Source organism: Lacerta agilis, chromosome 11 (genome assembly GCF_009819535.1).
Source record: "Lacerta agilis isolate rLacAgi1 chromosome 11, rLacAgi1.pri, whole genome shotgun sequence".
Lineage (NCBI taxonomy): Eukaryota > Metazoa > Chordata > Lepidosauria > Squamata > Lacertidae > Lacerta > Lacerta agilis.
In genome coordinates, this window is record NC_046322.1 from 35,248,836 (window position 1) to 35,269,650 (window position 20,815).

Genomic DNA, 20,815 nt, shown 5'->3' on the forward strand with positions numbered 1-20,815 from the left:
CATTCAATATTACTCCAAGCATTTAACCTTCCCTCTCAATTTTCTTTAAGCAATCTTTGACTGAACTAAGACAAATTTATGACTAATTACCTACTTATATAGTTTCTGTATAAAATTCATTTGGATATAAATCCATTCAATCAGAATTTAACAGGAACTATGTATTGCAAATAAATATATAACTACCACACTTTTTTTAAAGGAAGAAGAAGAAGAAGAAGAAGAAGAAGAAGAAGAAGAAGAAGAAGAGGAGGAGGAGGAGGAGTAGTTTGGATTTGATATCCCGCTTTTCACTACCCGAAGGAGTCTCAAAGCGGCTAACATTCTCCTTTCCCTTCCTCCCCCACAACAAACACTCTGTGAGGTGAGTGGGGCTGAGAGACTTCAGAGAAGTGTGACTAGCCCAAGGTCACCCAGCAGCTGCATGTGGAGGAGCGGGGAAACGAACCCGGTTCCCCAGATTACAAGTATACCACTCTTAACCACTACACCACACTGGCTCTCATAAAACATATACAGTGGTAGCTTGGTTTACAAACTTAATCCGTTCCGGAAGTCTGTTCCTAAACCAGAGCGTTCCTAAACCAAGGCGTGCTTTCCCATAGCAGCGGGGGACTCAATTTACAAATGGAACACATTCAACAGGAAGCGGAACATGTTCTTATTCCAAGGCAAAGTTCACAAACCAAAACACCTACTTCCGGGTTTGCAACGTTCTTAATCCAAGTTGTTCATAAACTACGCTGTTCTTAAACAAAGGTACCACTGCATGTTTATGCTCTCAGTATTTCCTATTTTTGTATATGTATGTTTGGGATAAGGAAGAACTTTTTTTCCATTCAGTATCTTATTAAACATATTTTCAAAACTGTTATCATGACCAACTTAATCATATAAAACTTTTAAGACAAAAATCCAGAGTTGTTTCAGGCAGGCACAAGAGCTAGCGTATGCAAGTAAATATTTTTTACTTTTTACCTTATACCTCACTTTCAAAAGTCCCCTCAGTTAAAACAACAACAACAACAACCCATACAGCACCAGGAAATTGAGAGACATACTAATAGAGAAGCATGGGCACAAAACCTTATTGGATAGGGAACTAATTGTGCAGTTCTTGTACTTGGACTCTCAGCCAAAGTGTGAAAATGCATGCTAAATGCTTGCTGCAACAAAAAAGATATACAACGTCTCAGGACGTCGACTGCATGAGGCATATTTTATCGCACTGTGGACAATATGATCAAGCTAGGGAACTATTGATAAAACCACTATTGGCAAATCGGCCGGGTCAATCTGAAGCCTACTATATCAAATATGGATGACAAGTTAAACCACAGAGCCTAGGGCTTGCTGATCAGAAGGTCGGCGGTTTGAATCCCCGCGACGGGGTGAGCTCCCGTTGCTTGGTCCCAGCTCCTGCCGACCTAGCAGTTCAAAAGCACGTCAAAGTAGAAGTAGATAAATAGGTACCGCTCCAGAGCAAGATGAGCGCCACAACCCCAGAGTCGGACACGACTGGACCTAATGGTCAGGGGTCCCTTTACCTTTACCTCTTCAAGAATCCACCAGAACAACCAATCTGAAGCCAAATGCACTTCAAACATATGAGGCTTTCTGAGAGCAGGGAAGTTTTCACAAGCCCATCCCAAATCTATGGACTCGAGCCAGACACTGAAATGAATACTTCTACCATACGTTCATGAAATGCATGTACATATGGGGAATTAAGAGCTTTTATTTGCATGTATCCAATCTAGAGATGGATCTAGTAGCCCACCAGAGAGTGTATATTAGAGACTTGCAGAAGAATAGGAATAATTTTACCTTCACCGGGTGGGACTGTTAAACACTTGTTGGATGAGAATGAGAAACAGTGCTGAAACAAGTATTATTGGCACAGAAATGGAAGCAGGAAGAACTACCAACGAAAGAGGAATGGCAGATGAAATTGATGGACTACGCAGAATCGAATAAGATGACAGGGAGAATTCGAAATCAGCGGGACCAGAAATTCTTGAAAGATTGGATTAAATATACAAGTTATATGAAAGACAATTGTAACCAAGTGACTATGCTTGTAGGACTTCAAGAAGTTTTGTAAGGAGAACTATATGAAATATTCCAGAAAAGATTTATGAGAATGGAATTTAAGTTATGGATTACTAAAAATAATAGGATAAAAAATGTAAGATTAAGAGATGAGGTTTGAAAATCATTAGACGTGGTTGATGGAAGTCTCAGGCTAAAATAGCCAAAATGTTGTATAAGATGAGATGATATGTTCTGTTTGGAAAATATATGTAAAAACTAATAAAAATGTATATTAAAAAAAAAGAGAGAAACAGTGCTAAAACAATTCTCCCCATTTCTGCACTCTTTAAATTTCCTGATCCAGCAATAGACCCTTGACCAGCTGAATAAAGCTTAGACCTTAAATGGCTAACCTGTGACCCTCCAACTCCAACTCCCATCAGCCCCAGCCAGCATGGCCAATGGTTAGGTATTAGGAATTGTAGTCCAACAACACCTGGAGGGCACCAAGTTGGCTGCCCCTAAATTAGAATGATGAAGAAGTTAGAATTTTATCTAAAGCAGACCTTTAGTATTTGTTACTTGGAGGAAAAAATGGCAAAACTCTGAAACCTTCATTTTCAACACCACTGAAGTTGTTTTAAGTTCAGCTCACAATACTAATTCCCCTAACAACGACTCTCTTTTAAAACAGTTTCTGCAAAAATGAAAATTGGCCTGCATTTTTTTCCTGTTCAAGGCGTTGAACCATATTTGAAAGCATGTTTATAGAGTTTTTCACCCAAAACAGTATAGCCTAGAAAAAGATGTGTAATTTATAGATTTATAAAAACTTATTTTCTCGTGGTTTATATAACCAGAAGCATCAGAAAGTCTTAAAATGAAGACATTCACCACAACCTTTGAACGAAAAACACAGTTTAAATCCAACCTGAGTGCACTTTTTCATTGCAGAATTTATTCAGTAGTCCTACAATATGGTCTAATTTGTCATCACCTGCACAACTGTCACTCACTTTACCATTTACAGTTTTCTTTCCAAACTAAAGCACCTGGGACCCCCCCCCCCAAAAAAAAATATCCCAAGAAAAACAACTGAACATTACAAATTGTGTGGGGGTTTTAAAATCCCAGTGTTAATGTAGCAGATCACCTCCCAAGTACAGACCAAGCCAAACCTTAATATCTTCCAAGGATCTCATGCTAGTCATTCTACAACCAGCACTGTCACTTGGTGACAACACAGAAGTGAGCTCTCTCAGTGGTAGTACTCACCCTTTGGAATGCCTTTCAACAGGTGGTTCAGGAGGTGGAGATAGTAACCAGTTATAAATGTTTCTTAAAGATTTCCTGGACTCTGTTTTCAAATTCTTAAACTATTTTTTCTTTTTGAGCACTACTCAGTTTTACATATTTTTGTTCTGTGTTTAATCGACTTTTTAAAAATTGTTATATTTTTATATGATTTTTTTCCCCAATAACATTTTATATAAAACACTTAAGAAATTTATTTTCATATTAGGCATTTTATACATTTTGTAAGTAAATAAATTAATGGGATAGAAATGAGTAAAAAAAAAATCCTATGTAGTTTTTTAAAGCAAAAAATCAACAGAAGCAGATAAGTTCCTTCTTCTGACACACCATGCAGGGCTTTATTTTGGGACATTTTATCACCCACCAAGACACATTTGAATTCTGCTTGGGGCTGAAAAAGTTACTGTAAAATTGTCTGTGTCAGTTTCTTAGTTTCAATTTAAAAATTAACATATTGGGTAAAATGTTTCCAATGTGATTGGAAGACAGTTTGGGGGAAAAGGTTACCCATGTCACGCTCCCTTTTTTGTTTTCATGGGAGTATTCCTTTATGGCTGTGTTAAGAGCTCACACAGCATTGTGAAACACTGGAGCATGTTTTGTGTTAAGAATCTGACTTAGTCCGACTAATTTTAATAGGTCCATTTGTATGTTTCATAGAACATCTCTTTTTTGTAAGGGTACAAGTTCAAATACCTTCTAAGATCAACTTCCTGTAATAATAGACAAAACAATTTGTGCTTCAGATGGAGATAAGGAAAACTTCAACCTGATGAAATTCAATTGAAAACATCAGTTTTTAAAAGATTTTTGGATTGATTTATCTTCTCCAAAGACCACACGGCAGTTCCTATAACAGTATTCAATGTAAGTAAACAACAACTGTTTCCTCAAATAAACGAATTTTTATGCAAAAGTTTTAGAAATCAAAAGAAAATTGGCAGTTATATACAAGTTTGATGCACATTAAGAAAATAAAATCTCACAATATTGTGAAAAATTGTTGAGTATAAAAAACAAACATATTTCAAAAGGCCAAATAAATATCCTACCTCAATAGCTCTTTTAATGTATGGAATCTGAGTGCCACTGTCCAGATCTTCATTTATAATAAGCCTTCTTGCCCACTGTCCTGCTCGAACAACACCGCTACCGTGAATCAAAACCATCAGTTTGTCTGGATTTGTCATTGCATCCTCACTCATAAAGATAAAACTCCGGGGTTCACCTTCCATGGCATCTACCTAAAATGAAAACAGTGTGTTTATTAACAGCTTATTTGAATTATATAGCTTACATCAATGAATCTATTCAGCTATCGAACAGCTGCAACTAGCAATTAAATGCCTAGTTAGACCTTGAGTCTGGAAAATAAGTTGCCTACTATACTGTCCTCAGTATTCATTGTTAGCAGATTCACTCACAAAGGTGTTAATGCATACTGGCAGAGCAAACCCTACAGGTGGGATTCACCTAATGAGTTCTATCAGTGGGAGCCATGAATGAAGACTTCTGATGGTACAATGGTGCTTTCTCCCCTCTCCTCCCTACGTGCCCCTAAAGTGGGTTGAGGGGGACCAGGAGACCCCCAAAACAGCACACAGTGGGTGTGGGTGTTTCTGTCTGGCAAGCTGAAATGCTTGTACAGATGGAATGTTCATAACAGTACAACACTGATTTCCACCCTAAGTGCTCAAATCGTAATCACTCCCAGTAAGTTTTCCTCTTTGTATGTTTTAAAAAATTAAGTATGCATCCTAGGCTTCCAGAAAAGGAGCAGAGAGCAATATTTTTAATCTCACAACAGCCTGTGAGGTAGGTTAGATGATGACTTGTCCAAGGTCAACAAACAGTGACAAACAGAGCAGTTTGTAGTTGAGCAGGGACTACAAACTAAAAGTCGCTTTGTGCTAACTATACCAAATAACTATTACCGGTAAATTCAAAATGCCACAGCAGTCACAAACACAGTTCTACCAGCAGTACAGAATGTCACAACTGCCTCACATACAATGGGCAGCCTATCTGCATAAAGTTGGTAAGATCATACCTAGGTAATACCTTGCCCACTTCTGGCAGTAATCTGTCCACACCATCACAGATATCTGCTTTAAAAATACAGTCTGAATGGGCAATCACAACAGTGTTTATTACTCTAGTGGACAATCCCTGCTTGGAGATCAGTAATTGCACCATTGGTCTGTTAACCTTATCTGTAGCCCTTGCTAGTTTATCATGAGGTGTCGGTGACTCAACTATAGAATTGCTCAAGTGGTTCTACTTGTTTATGTCAGGAAGGTCACAGATGCTGATATGTCATCTTTACTCTCTCATGGAGTTTTGTAGGATTATATATTTTATTCCCTCCTTTGAAACCTCTAGCCAAGATTACATGTTATAAGCCCTATTTTTTAAAAATAAAAAATAAAAAAATCTTGCCCAGATCCTACCATTTGAAGACTGGATATGTGTGAGCCAACTGAAACACTGGTCTTGTAATTTAGGGTTGATCAGAACATACATTAGTACACATGGGTTATAGCATCTGGCTACCCAGTTGCACCCCTATCTGGGCAGGGATAGCTTAACTCCTGTCATCTATGCTCTGATAACCTCTGATAGAAACTTCAGCTGGTGCAAAATTCAGTGTCCAGGTTGCCTACCAGGGCAAGATGGTTTGAGCATATAATGCCAATCCTGGCCTGACTGCACTGGCTGCCAATTAGCTTTTGGGCCCAATTCAAACTGCTGGTATTGACCTATAAAGCCTTAAGTGGCTCAGGCCCACAATACCTCAAGGACCGCCTTTCCTCATATGAACCAACTCAGACCCTGTGATCATCATCTGAGGCCCTTCTTTGTGTGCCTCCTCCATGAGATGGCAGGAGGGCAGCAATGTGAGAATGGACCTTTTCTGTGGTGGCTCCTCACTTGTGAAATGTTAGCCTCAGGGAGGCCTGCCAGGTTCCTTTGTTACAAATATTTAGGTGCCAGGCAAAAACATGCCTCATCTCTCTAAGCCTCTGGCTAATTAAACAATGTACAGTCTTTTAAACTGTGTGTAGTGGGGTTATTGTTATTGTTTGCTACTATGATATGTATTTTTGTTTGTTTGCATCTCCCTCTCAAAAACATCCTGTGATGCACATAATGAGCAAGTGACTTGCCCACAGGCACCAATGAACTTCATTTTGAATCCTGCTCTCCTGACTCTGCCCACCATATAACACTCTGCGTGAGGTATAAGCCCATTAAACCACCATATATTTGCAACATAGCATGCACCATAATTCATCATTTCCAGAAGTACCTGTGTGTTTGTGTGTACTCATTGGAGCCTTAGTTCCTGCATTGCTAAGAATATCTCATTAATGCTAATGGGCATTAAAGCACCAGCACTTCCAAAACAGTTCAAGCAATCACTGCAAAATGCTGGCATTTGGCAAAATGCTCATATTTAAAGCATTGTTAAGAATGGATTACAGTACTGAATAGGTTATTTGCTTGAAGTGGTAAAAATAATAATAATGCATCACTGTTGTCCAAATAAGTGTTCAGAAGTACACATGTATCTAGTTTCCAGCATGGGGACTTGTTAGACCCACAGTTATTATCTGGGCCAGTCTGGCAAAATTAGAAACTCCAGCTTCAATTATGTATACTACATTCTACGTGGAATTGCCCTTTAAGACAGTCCAGAAACTTCAGCTGTCCAGAATGAAGTCGGCACATTACTCTGATCATTTACCAACACTGGTAACTGGCAATTTATTTTCAGGCTCAGCTCAATAGGTTGGCTTGTGGCTGGGATGTCTTCAGATCTCCTTCTCCAATAAGAATCTGCCTGGGAACTCCATTTCACTACAGAGGTTTTCGGTGTTCCCTTTTCAAGCTACATCAAGAGTGTATGAGATCGCTCCGGGAGGCAAGGGGTGGTGGTGGTGGTTTCCCAACTGTAGTGCTCAGATTATGGAAAGGTTTGCCTAGGAAGATTTGCTTGGTGCCTGGCGCTGCCTGACTTTTTGACAGGCACCTTTATTCAAGTGAGCCTTCTTCAGACTTGCCTTCATTGATGTTTTAACTGCTTTTTAATGTTTCATTGTTTGTTTATATTTATCATTTCATAGTTTTTATCTGTCCTTGTTTCACTGTGAGCTGCACTGAATAGACTGTGCTGTAGGGAGGCAATTTAGAAATTATTTAAATAAATCAATAAGCTATGAGCAGGGTATAATGGGAATCCAGCAGCATTTCCAACATGTCAAACTATAGTGAGAATACAGAGGATGAAGAATGCTGATCCTGAGGCAGAAGTTCCCATTGGAACAAGATAAGGATTGTTTGAGCGGACTGGTGACAGTTCACAAAGAAATCTGAGGAAATGCTGTTCTTCTGATGGTGATCAAAAACATCAGGATCCCAGTGCCAGCAGTTGTAAAACAAAGAAGAAAAAGGGGCTGCTATGAAGTAAAGTAATGGCCTTTCCATAGCTCTTAACACTAGTTCTGAAGAGTTTCCCCTACAAACAGCCTGCAGGACTGGTCACCTATGTGTGAGACTATATATACAGCATCAATTCCTAACTGGGTACATAGCTCCAACTTGGAAAGGTCTTCCAAGTACACCTAAGGGCATGGGCAGAATGAAGCCCCTAAGAATTTGCTTACATTATGCGTTGCCATTGTCCCATTATTTCCAATATACAGTACTACAGCTTTAGGTAGACCATGGTGTATGTAACAATAAGCTTTATCTGCAAAATTTCCCTGGGCTTTTATAATCCATCTGTAAAGTTTTCCCGCTTTGGTCACTTCTCCTGGGGATTGTTCTCAGAACATCAGCCAGTGTTTTTTATTGTAGATGCATGGGGAATTTAGTTCTGGTTACTTCTCACAGCAGGCTACTGAATGCTTGTGTGTGAACAATCCAGACTATGATTTGTCAAGGCAATTGATGAGAAAAAAGATACTACAAAATCAGAGAAATATAATGTAAGACTAAACTTTCAACAAATGTAGCTCAAGTGATTTAGAAATCACGTCTACCATTGATCTGAGACATTAAATTATCTTGTGTTTCAGTTGGTACAATCCAAATTATTTGCAAAAAATAAGGTAAACCTGAGTGTGAATTCCATGAACTGCAAGTGTTAATATTACTCTTTAATATTACACACAATTCAAAGTGTGTTTGGTTTGGCTGTTAGAAACAAACAAACACATATTTCTCATCCAAGAATAGCACTTAGACCAATACTTATATTGCAGCTGATTTAGGTTTTGGTAACGGAAGATTTGGTTAGTTTGTTTAGAAATGCCATTTGTTGTTGGTTGGTTTGTTTAATTTCATTTATATCTCAGCCTTTTCTCCAAGGAGCTCAAGGCAGGGTACATAGTTCTCGCCCTATTATGAGCAAATTTTACTCTCTTTTTCTCGATAACGACTGTTACAGAACCATTTCCAATATTCTTGGGAGCATGGGCAAGAGGAAAACAAAGCTATACATTATAAAATACTCAGTTTACATATCTAAATATGGACTAGCCATCATATGTTTATCATTCACTTTGGAATCAACCTTTACCAGCTTAATCTTAATTGCATTTGGAAACATTTCTTCAAGCCGATTTGTCTTCAAACTGCTGTAATTCATTAAATGAAGCTTTCACTAAAGGATACACATAAAAAGGTCACACCAGTGTCCAATCACACTTTATTGACAAGTCAACCTAGTATACCATTTATTTCTCATCACCTGAAAATGTACAAAGCAATTTGTATCTTGACAATTCACTGTTTATATCTGCTTCCACTTTTTCCAAAAGATTACATAATTACATTTATGGTCTAGGATTCTTTTTTTATTATATCAATCTATGTTAGTACTGCTTTTCGTATATAAAGCTTCTAATATTTTTTTTGACCCAGGATTATTAATTCATCATAATGATGCATACTGACTTTTTATTGGAGAGGACTACTTTCCTACTGCACTGTCTTATTTTTTACTAATTGGACATTCCTTATTACATACTTCCAATGAAGCCTCCAGTAAAAACACAGAACAAACACAATAAAAACACAAGATTTTGGAACAATAAAATAGCAAAAAACAACTCAGCTGCAGCCAATATAGTAATTTTAAAATGACCTCACTAATCCTTAATGATTTGGTGCAACGAAAACATCTCTATGCATTAAAAAATGCAACAGGGCCAGCCCTAAAGCCTTTCTTTTAAAATAAGTTCCATAATGTTGATACCACTGCAAAGGCCTTGTGCTTTGTCCCTACTGGTCTTACAAGTGCAAAAAAGCATTGTTTAGAACAAAGCATTACCTGAAGATCCTCAGGCACAGAGAATGCTATATTGTAGAGCAGGGACGTCCAACTTCCAAGAGACTGCAATCTACTCACACGATTAAAATCTGGGAGTGATCTACCCCTTTTTTGGGGAGATATGTCCCATTTTGGGGAGGTTCAGGTAAATGTTGAGATTTTTTAAGGGAGGAAATATTCGTTAATTTAGGGGCTTAGGTCAAATAAATAAAATAAGGCGCTCACCAAGAGATCACTAATGAGACAGTCAGCCTCACTGCAAAAACTCATCACTCTAGCGATCTAGAGGTCAGGGTGAGGGGGCGGGGCTGGATGGAGGAGCCAACGATCTACCGCAATCTACTCAAACTTCCCAGGGATCGACCGGTCGATCCCGATTGACCTGTTGGACACCCCTGCTGTAGAGAAAACACTCAATGAATGCAGCCCCACATGAAGTGCCCACAATAGTGAGCACACTAATGTTTGGGAAATCAAAACTACTCTGCTGAGATTACTCTTGATTGCAAGAGTATAATCAAGTGAAGTATAATCCCATCTAGATTATACTAGTGGTGAAGGACTTTCAGGAAAGGAAATGGCGGGTTAGCTGTCTATCTGTCAGCTCTCTGCTAAGGGAAGATAATTTTGTGGTGATTGATAATAGTCAGATAGATGGTCTGACTATTAAATCACTCTGGAGATAAGGGTGATCAGGGAGCAACCTCAAATGCATTGATCAAGGCCATTTTCTGCGGTCTGTGTCTAGGGGCTTAGAATCGGAACTAGAATGAGCTAGCAAGATGAGGAGCCAACATTGCACCCAAACACCATGTAAACATCCTTTGTGGGTAAAAAGATCTGCATATTCTCTTTCTTAAACATTTCTGGCACAATAAAAATTGCAAAAAAAAATTCCAAATTTCTCTGTCTGCTGGTGAAAATCTACAATCTGAAAACCACCACGTAAATTGCAGGTTTACTGTATTTAAAATCCAGGCTCTTTTATGATGTCTGTTGTAACAAAAATGCTGTATTTTATTTTATTGTTTTGGATTATTTTAATTATGATATATATCTTTTCAGGGTTTCCAACTGAAAGAAAGTTTCAAAGCATGTTCAGCCACATGCACTTAGAATCCCTCTGCAAACTTTCACACTAAAAGCACAATGGGCTAAAGAGAAATCCACCATGACATTAAGAGACATTGGTGTGTTATATTAACTTAATAAACAGATAAGTTTATTTCAACCAAGGTTCAGTTTGTTCAGCTTCATTGAGTCCAACACTATGAAAAAATACTTATTATACATATTGCTGACCTATAGATACTTCACAGCTTCCTTGAACTTCTATACTGTAATGTATTCCAAAATTTAACTGTGAAGTACAACCTTCCCTTGTTAATTACATTAAAAATCAATCAGAACCAGTTATATATAAAAATAATTTTAATGCAAATTTCAAAATGTGCTTTGCAGTTGCAGTCACACTATTAATTTCACACATTCAGGTAGAAGCCCCATGAAGCTCAGAATTGTGGTATCAATTATCCTGCCAAAAATTACACACACACAAAAAGCAACACTTTGGGTTTTTAAAATTTCAACAAGTTAAGGATCACACATCTTCTTCCAATTGTTGCTGAAATATTGGTCAGGATATTTAAAAAGCTCACAGTCATGTTATAGTTATAGGTAGGTAGCCATGTTGGTCTGCCGTAGTCGAAACAAAATAAAAATAAAAAATCCTTCCAGTAGCACCTTAAAGACCAACTAAGTTTGTTCTTGGTATGAGCTTTGGTGTGCACGCACACTTCTTCAGATACCAACAGGACACTGGAGTTGTGATTCTTAACTACCGGTAACCAACCCATACCTGGATATGGAAAACTGTGTTTGAAACTCAAACTTTCACGCTTCCTCTGGTATTGAGGGTGTTTCCTTTTGCATTTTGCTCTCCTTCTCTCTCCCTCCCACCAAAAAGGAGGGTAGTTTACTGAGCACGGATTCAACTGATAACATTCTCCGCTCGCACAAATTTTATGGGTTAGGCTAGGATTCCCTGTTGAGAAAATAGCTATCTTTGAAAAAGTGTGAAGTCTGAAAAAGTCTAAAGAAGTGTGCATGCACATGAAAGCTCATACCAAGAACAAACTTAGTTGGTCTCTTAAGGTGCTACTGGAAGGATTTTTTTTTATTTTTTATTTTTTTTTTGAAACTCAAGACACTTCAAAAAGCAGCTTGGGAAAGGCACATGATTTTGCAATTCATGAAAAAGGTTTGGTATTACATGGAATGCAGACAAGTCCTTGTGCAAGTTTAAACTAAGCCAGTAACTTAATGAAAATCTTAAATTTATCCAACAACAACAGTTTGGTTTCTAACCATCTTGATTTATTACCAGCCCTTCACCATAAGGTCCCAGGGAGCGTCACAAGAATTTAAGAAAAAAACATACATTAAAAAGTTTTAAACAAATTACCATCACAGGACTAGGGAGGGTGGTTCCCAAATATATTTCAAGTGTCAAAAGCCATAGTAAAGAGGTGTGTCTTCAGTGCATGGCAAAAACTATGTAAAAAAGGTGCCTGAAGCACCTATGTGGGGAGGGAATTCCACAACCTAGAGGCTGCCACAGAGAATGTCCTCTCCAAGGACACTAGTTCCTGAACTTCTAAGAGTAGTGGAACTACCAAGAGGTCCACTTCTGCCAATCTTAATATTCAATATGGTCTGTAGGACAGGATGCTGTTTTTCAGGACAATGAGACATCACTGACATACGTGAGACTCTCAGGAAGTGAAAAGAAGGATAAAATAAATACAGTGGTGCCTCGCAAGACGAAATTAATTCGTTCTGCGAGTGCTGCCGTACAGCGAAAATTTCGCCTTGTGAAGCACCAACGGGGGAAGAGCGGTTTGACGGGGGGGGGGGGAATCACAAAAAAAAATTGTCTTGTGAGGCAAGCCCATAGGGAAATTCGTCTTGCGAGTCACCCTTTCGTTAGTGAATGCCTTTCATCTAGCGAGTTTTTCGTATAGCGAGGCATTCGTCTAGCAAGGTACCACTGTAATAATGTGGAAAGGGGGATTCAAAGTGAAGATAATAATTTATGTTTAAATTTAAATTTATATCAATCAGATATAAATGCTGATGAGGAGGAGTGTTCATTTTCTGTCCACATGTCAACCATAGTTTATTTGTTAATCTCTCAAGCAGGGCTGCTTCCCAAACTGTTTTGTACCAATTGTTTATTGTTGTGTCAGAAAGTTCTTTCCAGTATCTGTTTATATTGTGTCTTGTAGCTTGTAATAAATGCCTTGTTAATTCTATATTATGTAAATTCAGATTGTTGTCTTGAAGTATATTTAATAAAGCTAATTCTGGTTTGACTTCCAATTGCTGTTTTGTTAATTTTATTAATTTCTTAGAATAGCAAAATCCAGAAAGGCTGAATTTTTGTATATTCCCACCACATGTGGAGATGATTACCAGGTGTGGTGCAGCCCTTCCAGCAACACGGTGAGCTGCCAGGAGGAATCATTGCCAACTTCCTAGGGATTCATTAGGTGCCACCTATATATGAATTTTCTGGTTAATTTTCTATCGCTTGCTGAAATAAACTTAAGGTGCCAACTATCTTTAAGGGCTAAGATAACTGAAGAATTCAGATGTTAAAGGGTCCATGTATATATATCCCAGGATCAACCTGAAAGACAGATCTGAATGACTGATGGACACTTTAAGCATTTGGCATCCTGAAAACATTAATCTATAGCTTTCAGATCAGGCTTCAGAAGTAACATGCAACCTGGCATACATGCATAGAAAATTTGCATAATTTATATTATCCTCCCTTCTCTCTCAGAACAAACTGGCAGGTAAAACTGAGGAAATTATGAAGGCATCTATATACACATGATCTAGTCAAGCAAACTATTTCTGTAACTTAAGACTACACCCCAGTTAGTCTGTGAATGTATTTTTTTAATCTTTCTTTCCTATCTGTCTCCCAAGTAGTATAGGACAGCATACTCATCATTATACAATTTTATCCTCACAATAACCCTGTAAGGTAGGTTTAACTGACACTATAATTACCTCATGGTTACCCAAGAAGTTTCAAAACCAATTCAAACCTGAGTTTATTTTTTTATGTTAAAAAAAAACCAAAAGCCCACCTAGAGTTCTTCAGTATAGGCCCATCTACACCACACAAGTTATTAACAAAATAGGATGTGTCTGAACTGTTCCTAATGCACACACATGATATTTACAACTCACAGCATAGGAAAAACTATGAAATAAAATAAATTATAATTCCTCAGACTGTATTATTGCTATTTCCCAAGATGCTGGGGAAAAACAGGGTATATTTAACTTACCGGTATGTATACTTTTTTCAAATGGCATTCTTCTTCCAGTAGTTCATATACATATTTGGTGATGATCTACAAGAGAATATAAATTGCTCTTTCAAAAATTACAAATTTAAAAAGACAGAAAGCTTGCTTCCCTATGCAAAATATATTTTTGTCTAGACACAGAGTATAACTTTCTGGGATTTCACATTGTGTTGTTGTGTAAATTATTAGCCTGGAAATTAATGATAAAGACCATTTCATATATAATACAAACCCAGAGATACAAGAATAGCATTTGCTAAGAACTACTTTCAAATCAGCTTCAATAAGCAACTCTCCTAAAACAATCTCCCTTTGTCATTGCACATCCAGTTCATGAGCCACACTGACAGCAGATCTTTATTCACCCTTTATTCACTGAACAGAGAAAGAATAGGTCAAAGGTGGCCTAAACAGAAAAAGAGATCTACCCTGCCTTCTCTTGGTGGAAAGGGGAGAATGACTGACTTTGTATTTTCTGAGGGGAGCACAAGATGAAGTTAAGCAAGTTATTTTAAAGATTTGTTAAGAAGTTTGTTTCGGTCACAAATACCCAAATTTACAGAACAGATATGATACTTCATATTATAAGCTAATACTGCATTTTTCAAAAAACAACAAACTGAAAAAGTATACGATGAATATTGTAGATGACTAAATCCTGAATTGTTTGAGCACTACCTTGAGAGACTGTAAGCAAATGCAGAAGATAAAAATGTTCCAATATGCATATGACTAGATTTTGTTCATGGAAACAGAAGCTAGCAAATGAAGTTCAAGAAATCCACTTTGGCTACCTTTATAAGCACATTTTATTAGAATTGTTCTATTAAAATTATTGAGAATCACACCCAAGAAGCCCAGGTTCAGATTTTATATGCAAGACGTACAGAACAAAACTGAATTCCCAGATAATATCTATAATATACTCAATATAGGATTCCAAATGCCTTAAATGGAGATCTCTTAAGTCTAGGTTACTAAATCTAATTATTACATAGATAAGGTCCTTAATCTATGGAGGAAAATACAGTGAAAGCATTATGGACCAGTGAAAACTGTAAGATTTTCTTTTTTAAAACCCCCCACTTACTTTAAAATTGCAAAAGGGAACCTAAACAAATCAAGTTCCCAAGTAATTACAATTGAAAATTAAATCGAGGGCATCAAATCTGAACACAGTACACTCTTCAGATGTTATACCAAAACAGCTGAACTTTTAAAGCACTATCATTTGAAAAAGAGGAAAAAATATTAGATTTTCCTAGCACCAGCCCACAAGCCCCAATTATTATTGTTATTATTTTCATTTACGAATCATGTTCCATGAGTAATTTACAATATCCTGAAGCAATTTGCAATACCGCTGTCCCAATGGGGGTGGCCAAGTAGACTAGTGGGCTAAGTTCCAGATCAAGGTGACAAATTGCTACCCTACAGACATTTCTACACACATTTCTTTGAAGAAAAAAAATGCATGTTCAGGATTGCAGCCCAAGAATATATAACAAGCCATTGGTACCTTTTGCAAATAATTGATGCAAATTAGATTGCAAAAGCTTCACAGTATTAGTAGACAGATCTGTCTTTCAGTCTCTACAGCAAATCTGAACAAGAATTTGACTGTGAGCAGTGAGTTGATTTAAGACATGTTTATCCCAAAGCAGCATGTTAGAAACATGCAACCGATGTAATTTTACCCCTAGGGCCTAACTGTTTATGGTTCACTGAAATCATCTTTCACTTTCTGGGAACGGCAAAGCAGTTATATTTCTACAGTTTCATAAGTTGAGAGTGAAGAGTCACTGAAGCGAACACAACAATAATAAAGTGCTCAAAATAATGTTTGTGGAAACTGCACACAAAATGGTGTGGTGGAAGGGAAAAAACAGTTCTGGTTGCCTCACTTCAAATGGGATATTGTGGAGTTAGAAAGGGTTTAGAAAAGGCTACCCAAATGATAAAGGGGATGGAGCAACTCCTCTCTGATGAAAGGATGCAGCATTTGGGACTTTTTAGTTTAGAGAAAAGCTGAGTAAGAAGTGACATGACAGAAACTTATAAAATTATGCATGGCATGGAGAAAGTGGATAGTGAAAAGTTTTTGTCCCTCTTAAAACACTAGAATTTATGGACCCATAATGAAGCTGAATTTTGAAAGATTCAGGAGAGATAAAATAATAAAACTACAGCATTGCATAGTTAAACTACAGAACTAGTTTCTGCAGGAAGCAGTGGTGTCCACCAACTTGGAAGATTTTTTTAAAAGGGTTAGACACATTCACAGAGGCTATCAATGGCTACTAGCCATGATAGCTATAGCCTACATCCATTGTCAGAGGTGGTATGCCTCTAAATGCTAATTGCTTGGGATTATAGGTGAACAGATGATTATTACAGTCATATCCTGCTTGCAGGTTCCCCATAGGCATCAGGTTCGCCACTGTCAGAACATGATGCTGTATTAGAGGGGCCTCTGGCCTGATCTAGCAGGCTCTTCTTAAGTTCTTGAGTTGCCCAGTAGGTGCCCTATTCATAGCATCTTCCATTGGCTATCAACCTAAAAAGAGGAAAAACCCAAATATGGGACTTCCTCTTCACCAGAACTAGCCTAGGAGCTATACCTGGAGAGGTCACTTTGGTGCTGCTAATGCAACCAAAATGATGCAGGAGGCAGCAGTTACAAGCTACCAGTCTGCAGCCACAGCAGGTGATGTGATTCTCCAGTGGTTTGACTTCACCCCTGGAAGTGCACTCTACTGTCTCCCAAGACAGAAGGATGCAAACTCTAACTCTATCCTAAAGGATCAAAACAAGTTAAAAGAACAACTTCACCAACACAGAATAAACCATTCATCAAAATCACTAAGGTTTATCCACCCTCTCCTGGCATAAGCCTGACACCCAAAGGTCAGCTAAAATGCATAGTGTTGAATCCAAAGTAGCATTACGTCACCGTCCTGTCAGTGCAAGGATTTCCTCTAATACAATGGGAATTCTGCCCTCCTCTTTTCCCACACACCCTAAACATCTTTTAAGGGTTCCAGCAATACTTTGGAGCAGATGTGGGGAGTGTATGGTGCACCTATAGGGAAAGGAAAGGGGGGTGTCCTGTTGCACTAGCAGAAATCCTTTCACTAACAGGATACATTAGTTGAATACTGTTGAAAGGTACCCTGCACAATTAGGCAGCAACCACCTCTGCTATCCAAGCCTGATATAGAGATGTTATCATTTAGAGCACTTTCTATGGATCCAAGAGATTTTAATTAGGCATGTGATCTGTACAGTATGTTAGAAGTAAACTGCTTAGAGCCCCTAATGTGGTCATTAACCCAATTAGTTTTAAAGCTTCAGCATGATATAGACTATAATAATAAAATACTTAAGTATTTTCTCCTTTGGGAAGAGGGGTGGGAACTAAACTGAACGTAGCAGCAGCAGTACAGGTATAAACACAAACATGCTTTTTCAGTGCTTAAAAACAAAACAAATGAATTTATGGCATACAACTGCCAACTCACTATTTTTTCTACTTTACTGTGTCAGTGTATGGTACTTGGCAAAAATGCAGAATGAATATCATTAGACTGCCCTGTGCCAGTCTCAAGTGGTAAAGCTGACTAAGGCTTGATACTGCTGTTGCTGTATGCCTGGGTTGAATGAGCTTTATTTTGACCCTGAAATGACAAACCTGTCAGTAAGTAACAAAAAGAGATGCCAAAGAAGCTTTTGATATACAACACTTGGACTCAGTCTTACTACGCACTGTGGCCAATGAAAATCTATCCTAAAATATCTTAAAATATGGTTTGACATAGGATTTTCTCAACTAATCATAGATAATGTTATCTAGGGTTTGTCCAGATTCACACAACACAGCATTCTGCAGTTAATCTAAAATGGAAGCAAAAGTTTTGAAACTCTTCTTTATGGCAACACCAAAGATGGAGGGCAGACCCTACAAGCGTCCCTATTTTTCAGAGCCAGTCTTGGATTTACAGAAGCCATCCCAGTTTCTGATTTGATCCCGCTTTTCCTTAGGACATCCCTATTTTCATCGGAGAAGTGTTGGAGGGTATGGGAGGGGGAGCACATGAAGGCAAGGCTCACTGCAGCTCATTCTTCTAACACAAAACTATGGGTTTGTATTACATTCAAACCTTTCCTGTGTCCTATTATTGAGATTGCAATACATTCCCTCATGCCATTTTAATCTCACTGGCTGCTGTTTTGTTGAGTCAGTGAAATATACAGCATGGAAACGCTAGGAAATCCCTGGCCTAGAGTGGGGAGAAAAGCTGAAGTGGGGGTGCTTCTTTTCAGTGACAGTCTCTTGTTTTTCATAATGTGTAGTTCTACCCTCAACCATCTCACTCAATGTGATCAAATATGCTCTCATATTTTATGCAAACATATTCTACAATATCATCTTAATTGGATCCAGTATATTTTATTTCTGTCAGGCCTCCTTATATAGTAACTATTTTGAAAAAATAATCGTCAAACAGTACAAGAACCCTAGCAGAGCTTTGAGTAGCCAAACTCAAGCACACTCTTTCCTTCCAACCACTCCGTCACCCCCATTCCACAGCTAGCTCTGTACCATCTGCAGCCAGATGCCTCTGCTCCCAGGCAATCCTAGAGCTATGTAAGCTTCAGCTGCCGCTACAGCAATAGTGCCTTATTTAAATTGTTAATTTTTTAGGAAGCTACTAAATTATGCTGAATAATACATAACAGAGTTTGAAACCTGTAGTTTTGAAAATCTTATAGCTCACTCTCATGCTAACAAATTTAATGAGATAAACAAGAGGCACATCCATTCTCCAAAGCTAAGTTTAGTACCTAATCTCAGAGACCCATTGTAAACAATACACTTGGGTCTAGCATCCCAGAGGCACAATATTTTAAAAAGCAAGGTATTATGCATCTTGAATGTAAATGTTACTGTCCATTCTTCTGAAAAATATACCTCCATCTGTGCTTTCTTGGCACGTTTCCCTAGAAGCAGGAGAGAAATACTTGGCACTGATTAATGTCATTATGCCATTTTAAGTCATATATATGCTTCTGTTTGTGGACTAATTTTCATCCTCCCCACCTTGCTTCCCCTCTCTTTTAAGATAGTTACAATTTAAACTATTTAATGTTTCTTGGCATCCCAGTTAATAGTCTTTACTGGATACTAAAATGAAATCACGGGCATCCTATTATATTCACGATCTTAGGTCGCAAACATGCCACTGAAGAGTGAACATGTGTCTGCCAATGCCTTTCTAGTGCACACAATAGGACCCAAACTGACTGAAACAAAAATTGGACAACTGGAGACTTTTCTTTTTGCTCTATTTGCTCCAAGCAGGTCCTCCTTGCTCTCTGGCCTGTGCATAAGGTTTAAATGTGCCTCCTATCTCCTCTGATTGGACATCCTCCTTTCCCTTCTCAATAGCAATACAAGCAAGGGGAGGCATGGGGGCCAGCATGGCACAGATCCTCATGATTTCTAAAAAGCATGTCCTCCAAACCATCATCAAATTAAAGCTGGAATTGCTTTCTGTGAACTGCACTAGTATAAAAACCATTTTCAGTGCTTCCCAGAACGCCACAACAGAAAAACATGGATCCAAGGCACAGATCCTCATGGTTGTTAAAAGGAATTCCCTGAAAACAACCATCAAATAACTGATCACTGTGTCCATACAGATAAAGATGCATGAGGATGTGTGCCTGAGTTCCATGTTTTTATGCCATAATGGGTCCAGTAAGCACCAGGTTGATGTATATAGATTACCGTATTTTTCCATGTATAAGGCTAGGTTTTTAAAATCAAAAATTAGGTTTAAAATTGTGGCTCGTCTTGTACATGGGTAGTGCTGAAGGGTGTTTTCTTAATTTGGAGTCCCCCAAAATAGGGGCATCTTATACATTGAGGCATCTTAGACACGAAAAAATACGGTATATTGTAAAATTCACCAATGTCAGGTTTAATTTATTATTGGTTTGGGTAAGATTCACTACAGTCATTGGTTTGATGATTTACCCCAAAGAAGAGGAGGAGGAGGAGGAGGAGGAGGAGGAGGAGGAGGAGGAGGAGGAGTTTGGATTTGATATCCTGCTTTATCACTACCCTAAGGAGTCTCAAATTAGCTAAAAATCTCCTTTCTCTCCCCCCCCCCCCACAACAACACTCTGTGTGGTGAGTGAAGCTGAGAGACTTCAGAGAAGTGTGATTAGCCCAAGGTCACCCAGCAGCTACATGTGGAGGAGCAGGGAAACAAACCCAGTTCACCAGATTACGAGTCTACTGCTCTTAACCACTACACCACACTGGCTCTCCATGTATTCTACTATGGTGGGGCTGACAAGTGCTAGATCTGTGATTTAATGGTGGGTTGGGGAAAATGGCATGCAAAAATCAGGCAAATAAAAAAGGATTCATTATTAATCCAACTTTTACATTCTTCCTGTTCCATTCTCCATGGTAACCATTTTGTGATTGTCGCCTACAGCACAATCAAAATTTTGCATGTGCCCACAGACCCAAATGGTTCCCCCACCACCGCCATTCTAGATATATCAATGGCTCAGTGAGAGTCAATTTTCTTTCATTCATATATACCTCCAAATCATTATGAAGACTGTAATGCCTGTATATATTTTTTGTTTAAAATTTGAGCCTTCTCAAATATTTACAGCCTGTGTGTGTGTGTGTGTGATTTCAGTCAAATGATCTCTTAGG

At 38.3% G+C, this 20,815-nt stretch overlaps 1 protein-coding gene across 7 annotated transcripts in view; it reads right to left on the bottom strand.

Annotated features, from left to right (window-relative positions):
- The window catches only part of FAM172A (family with sequence similarity 172 member A), a 223,663-nt gene that overhangs the window by 189,742 nt on the left and 13,106 nt on the right, over nucleotides 1-20,815 (bottom strand). For all 7 annotated transcript variants that reach the window (XM_033163658.1, XM_033163663.1, XM_033163660.1 and 4 more), the window contains 2 exons: nucleotides 14,056-14,121; nucleotides 4,404-4,595 (listed from right to left, as the gene is read on the bottom strand). In XM_033163658.1, the coding sequence (XP_033019549.1) occupies nucleotides 4,404-4,595; nucleotides 14,056-14,121 (258 nt within the window). The remainder of the gene's footprint in view (nucleotides 1-4,403; nucleotides 4,596-14,055; nucleotides 14,122-20,815) is intronic.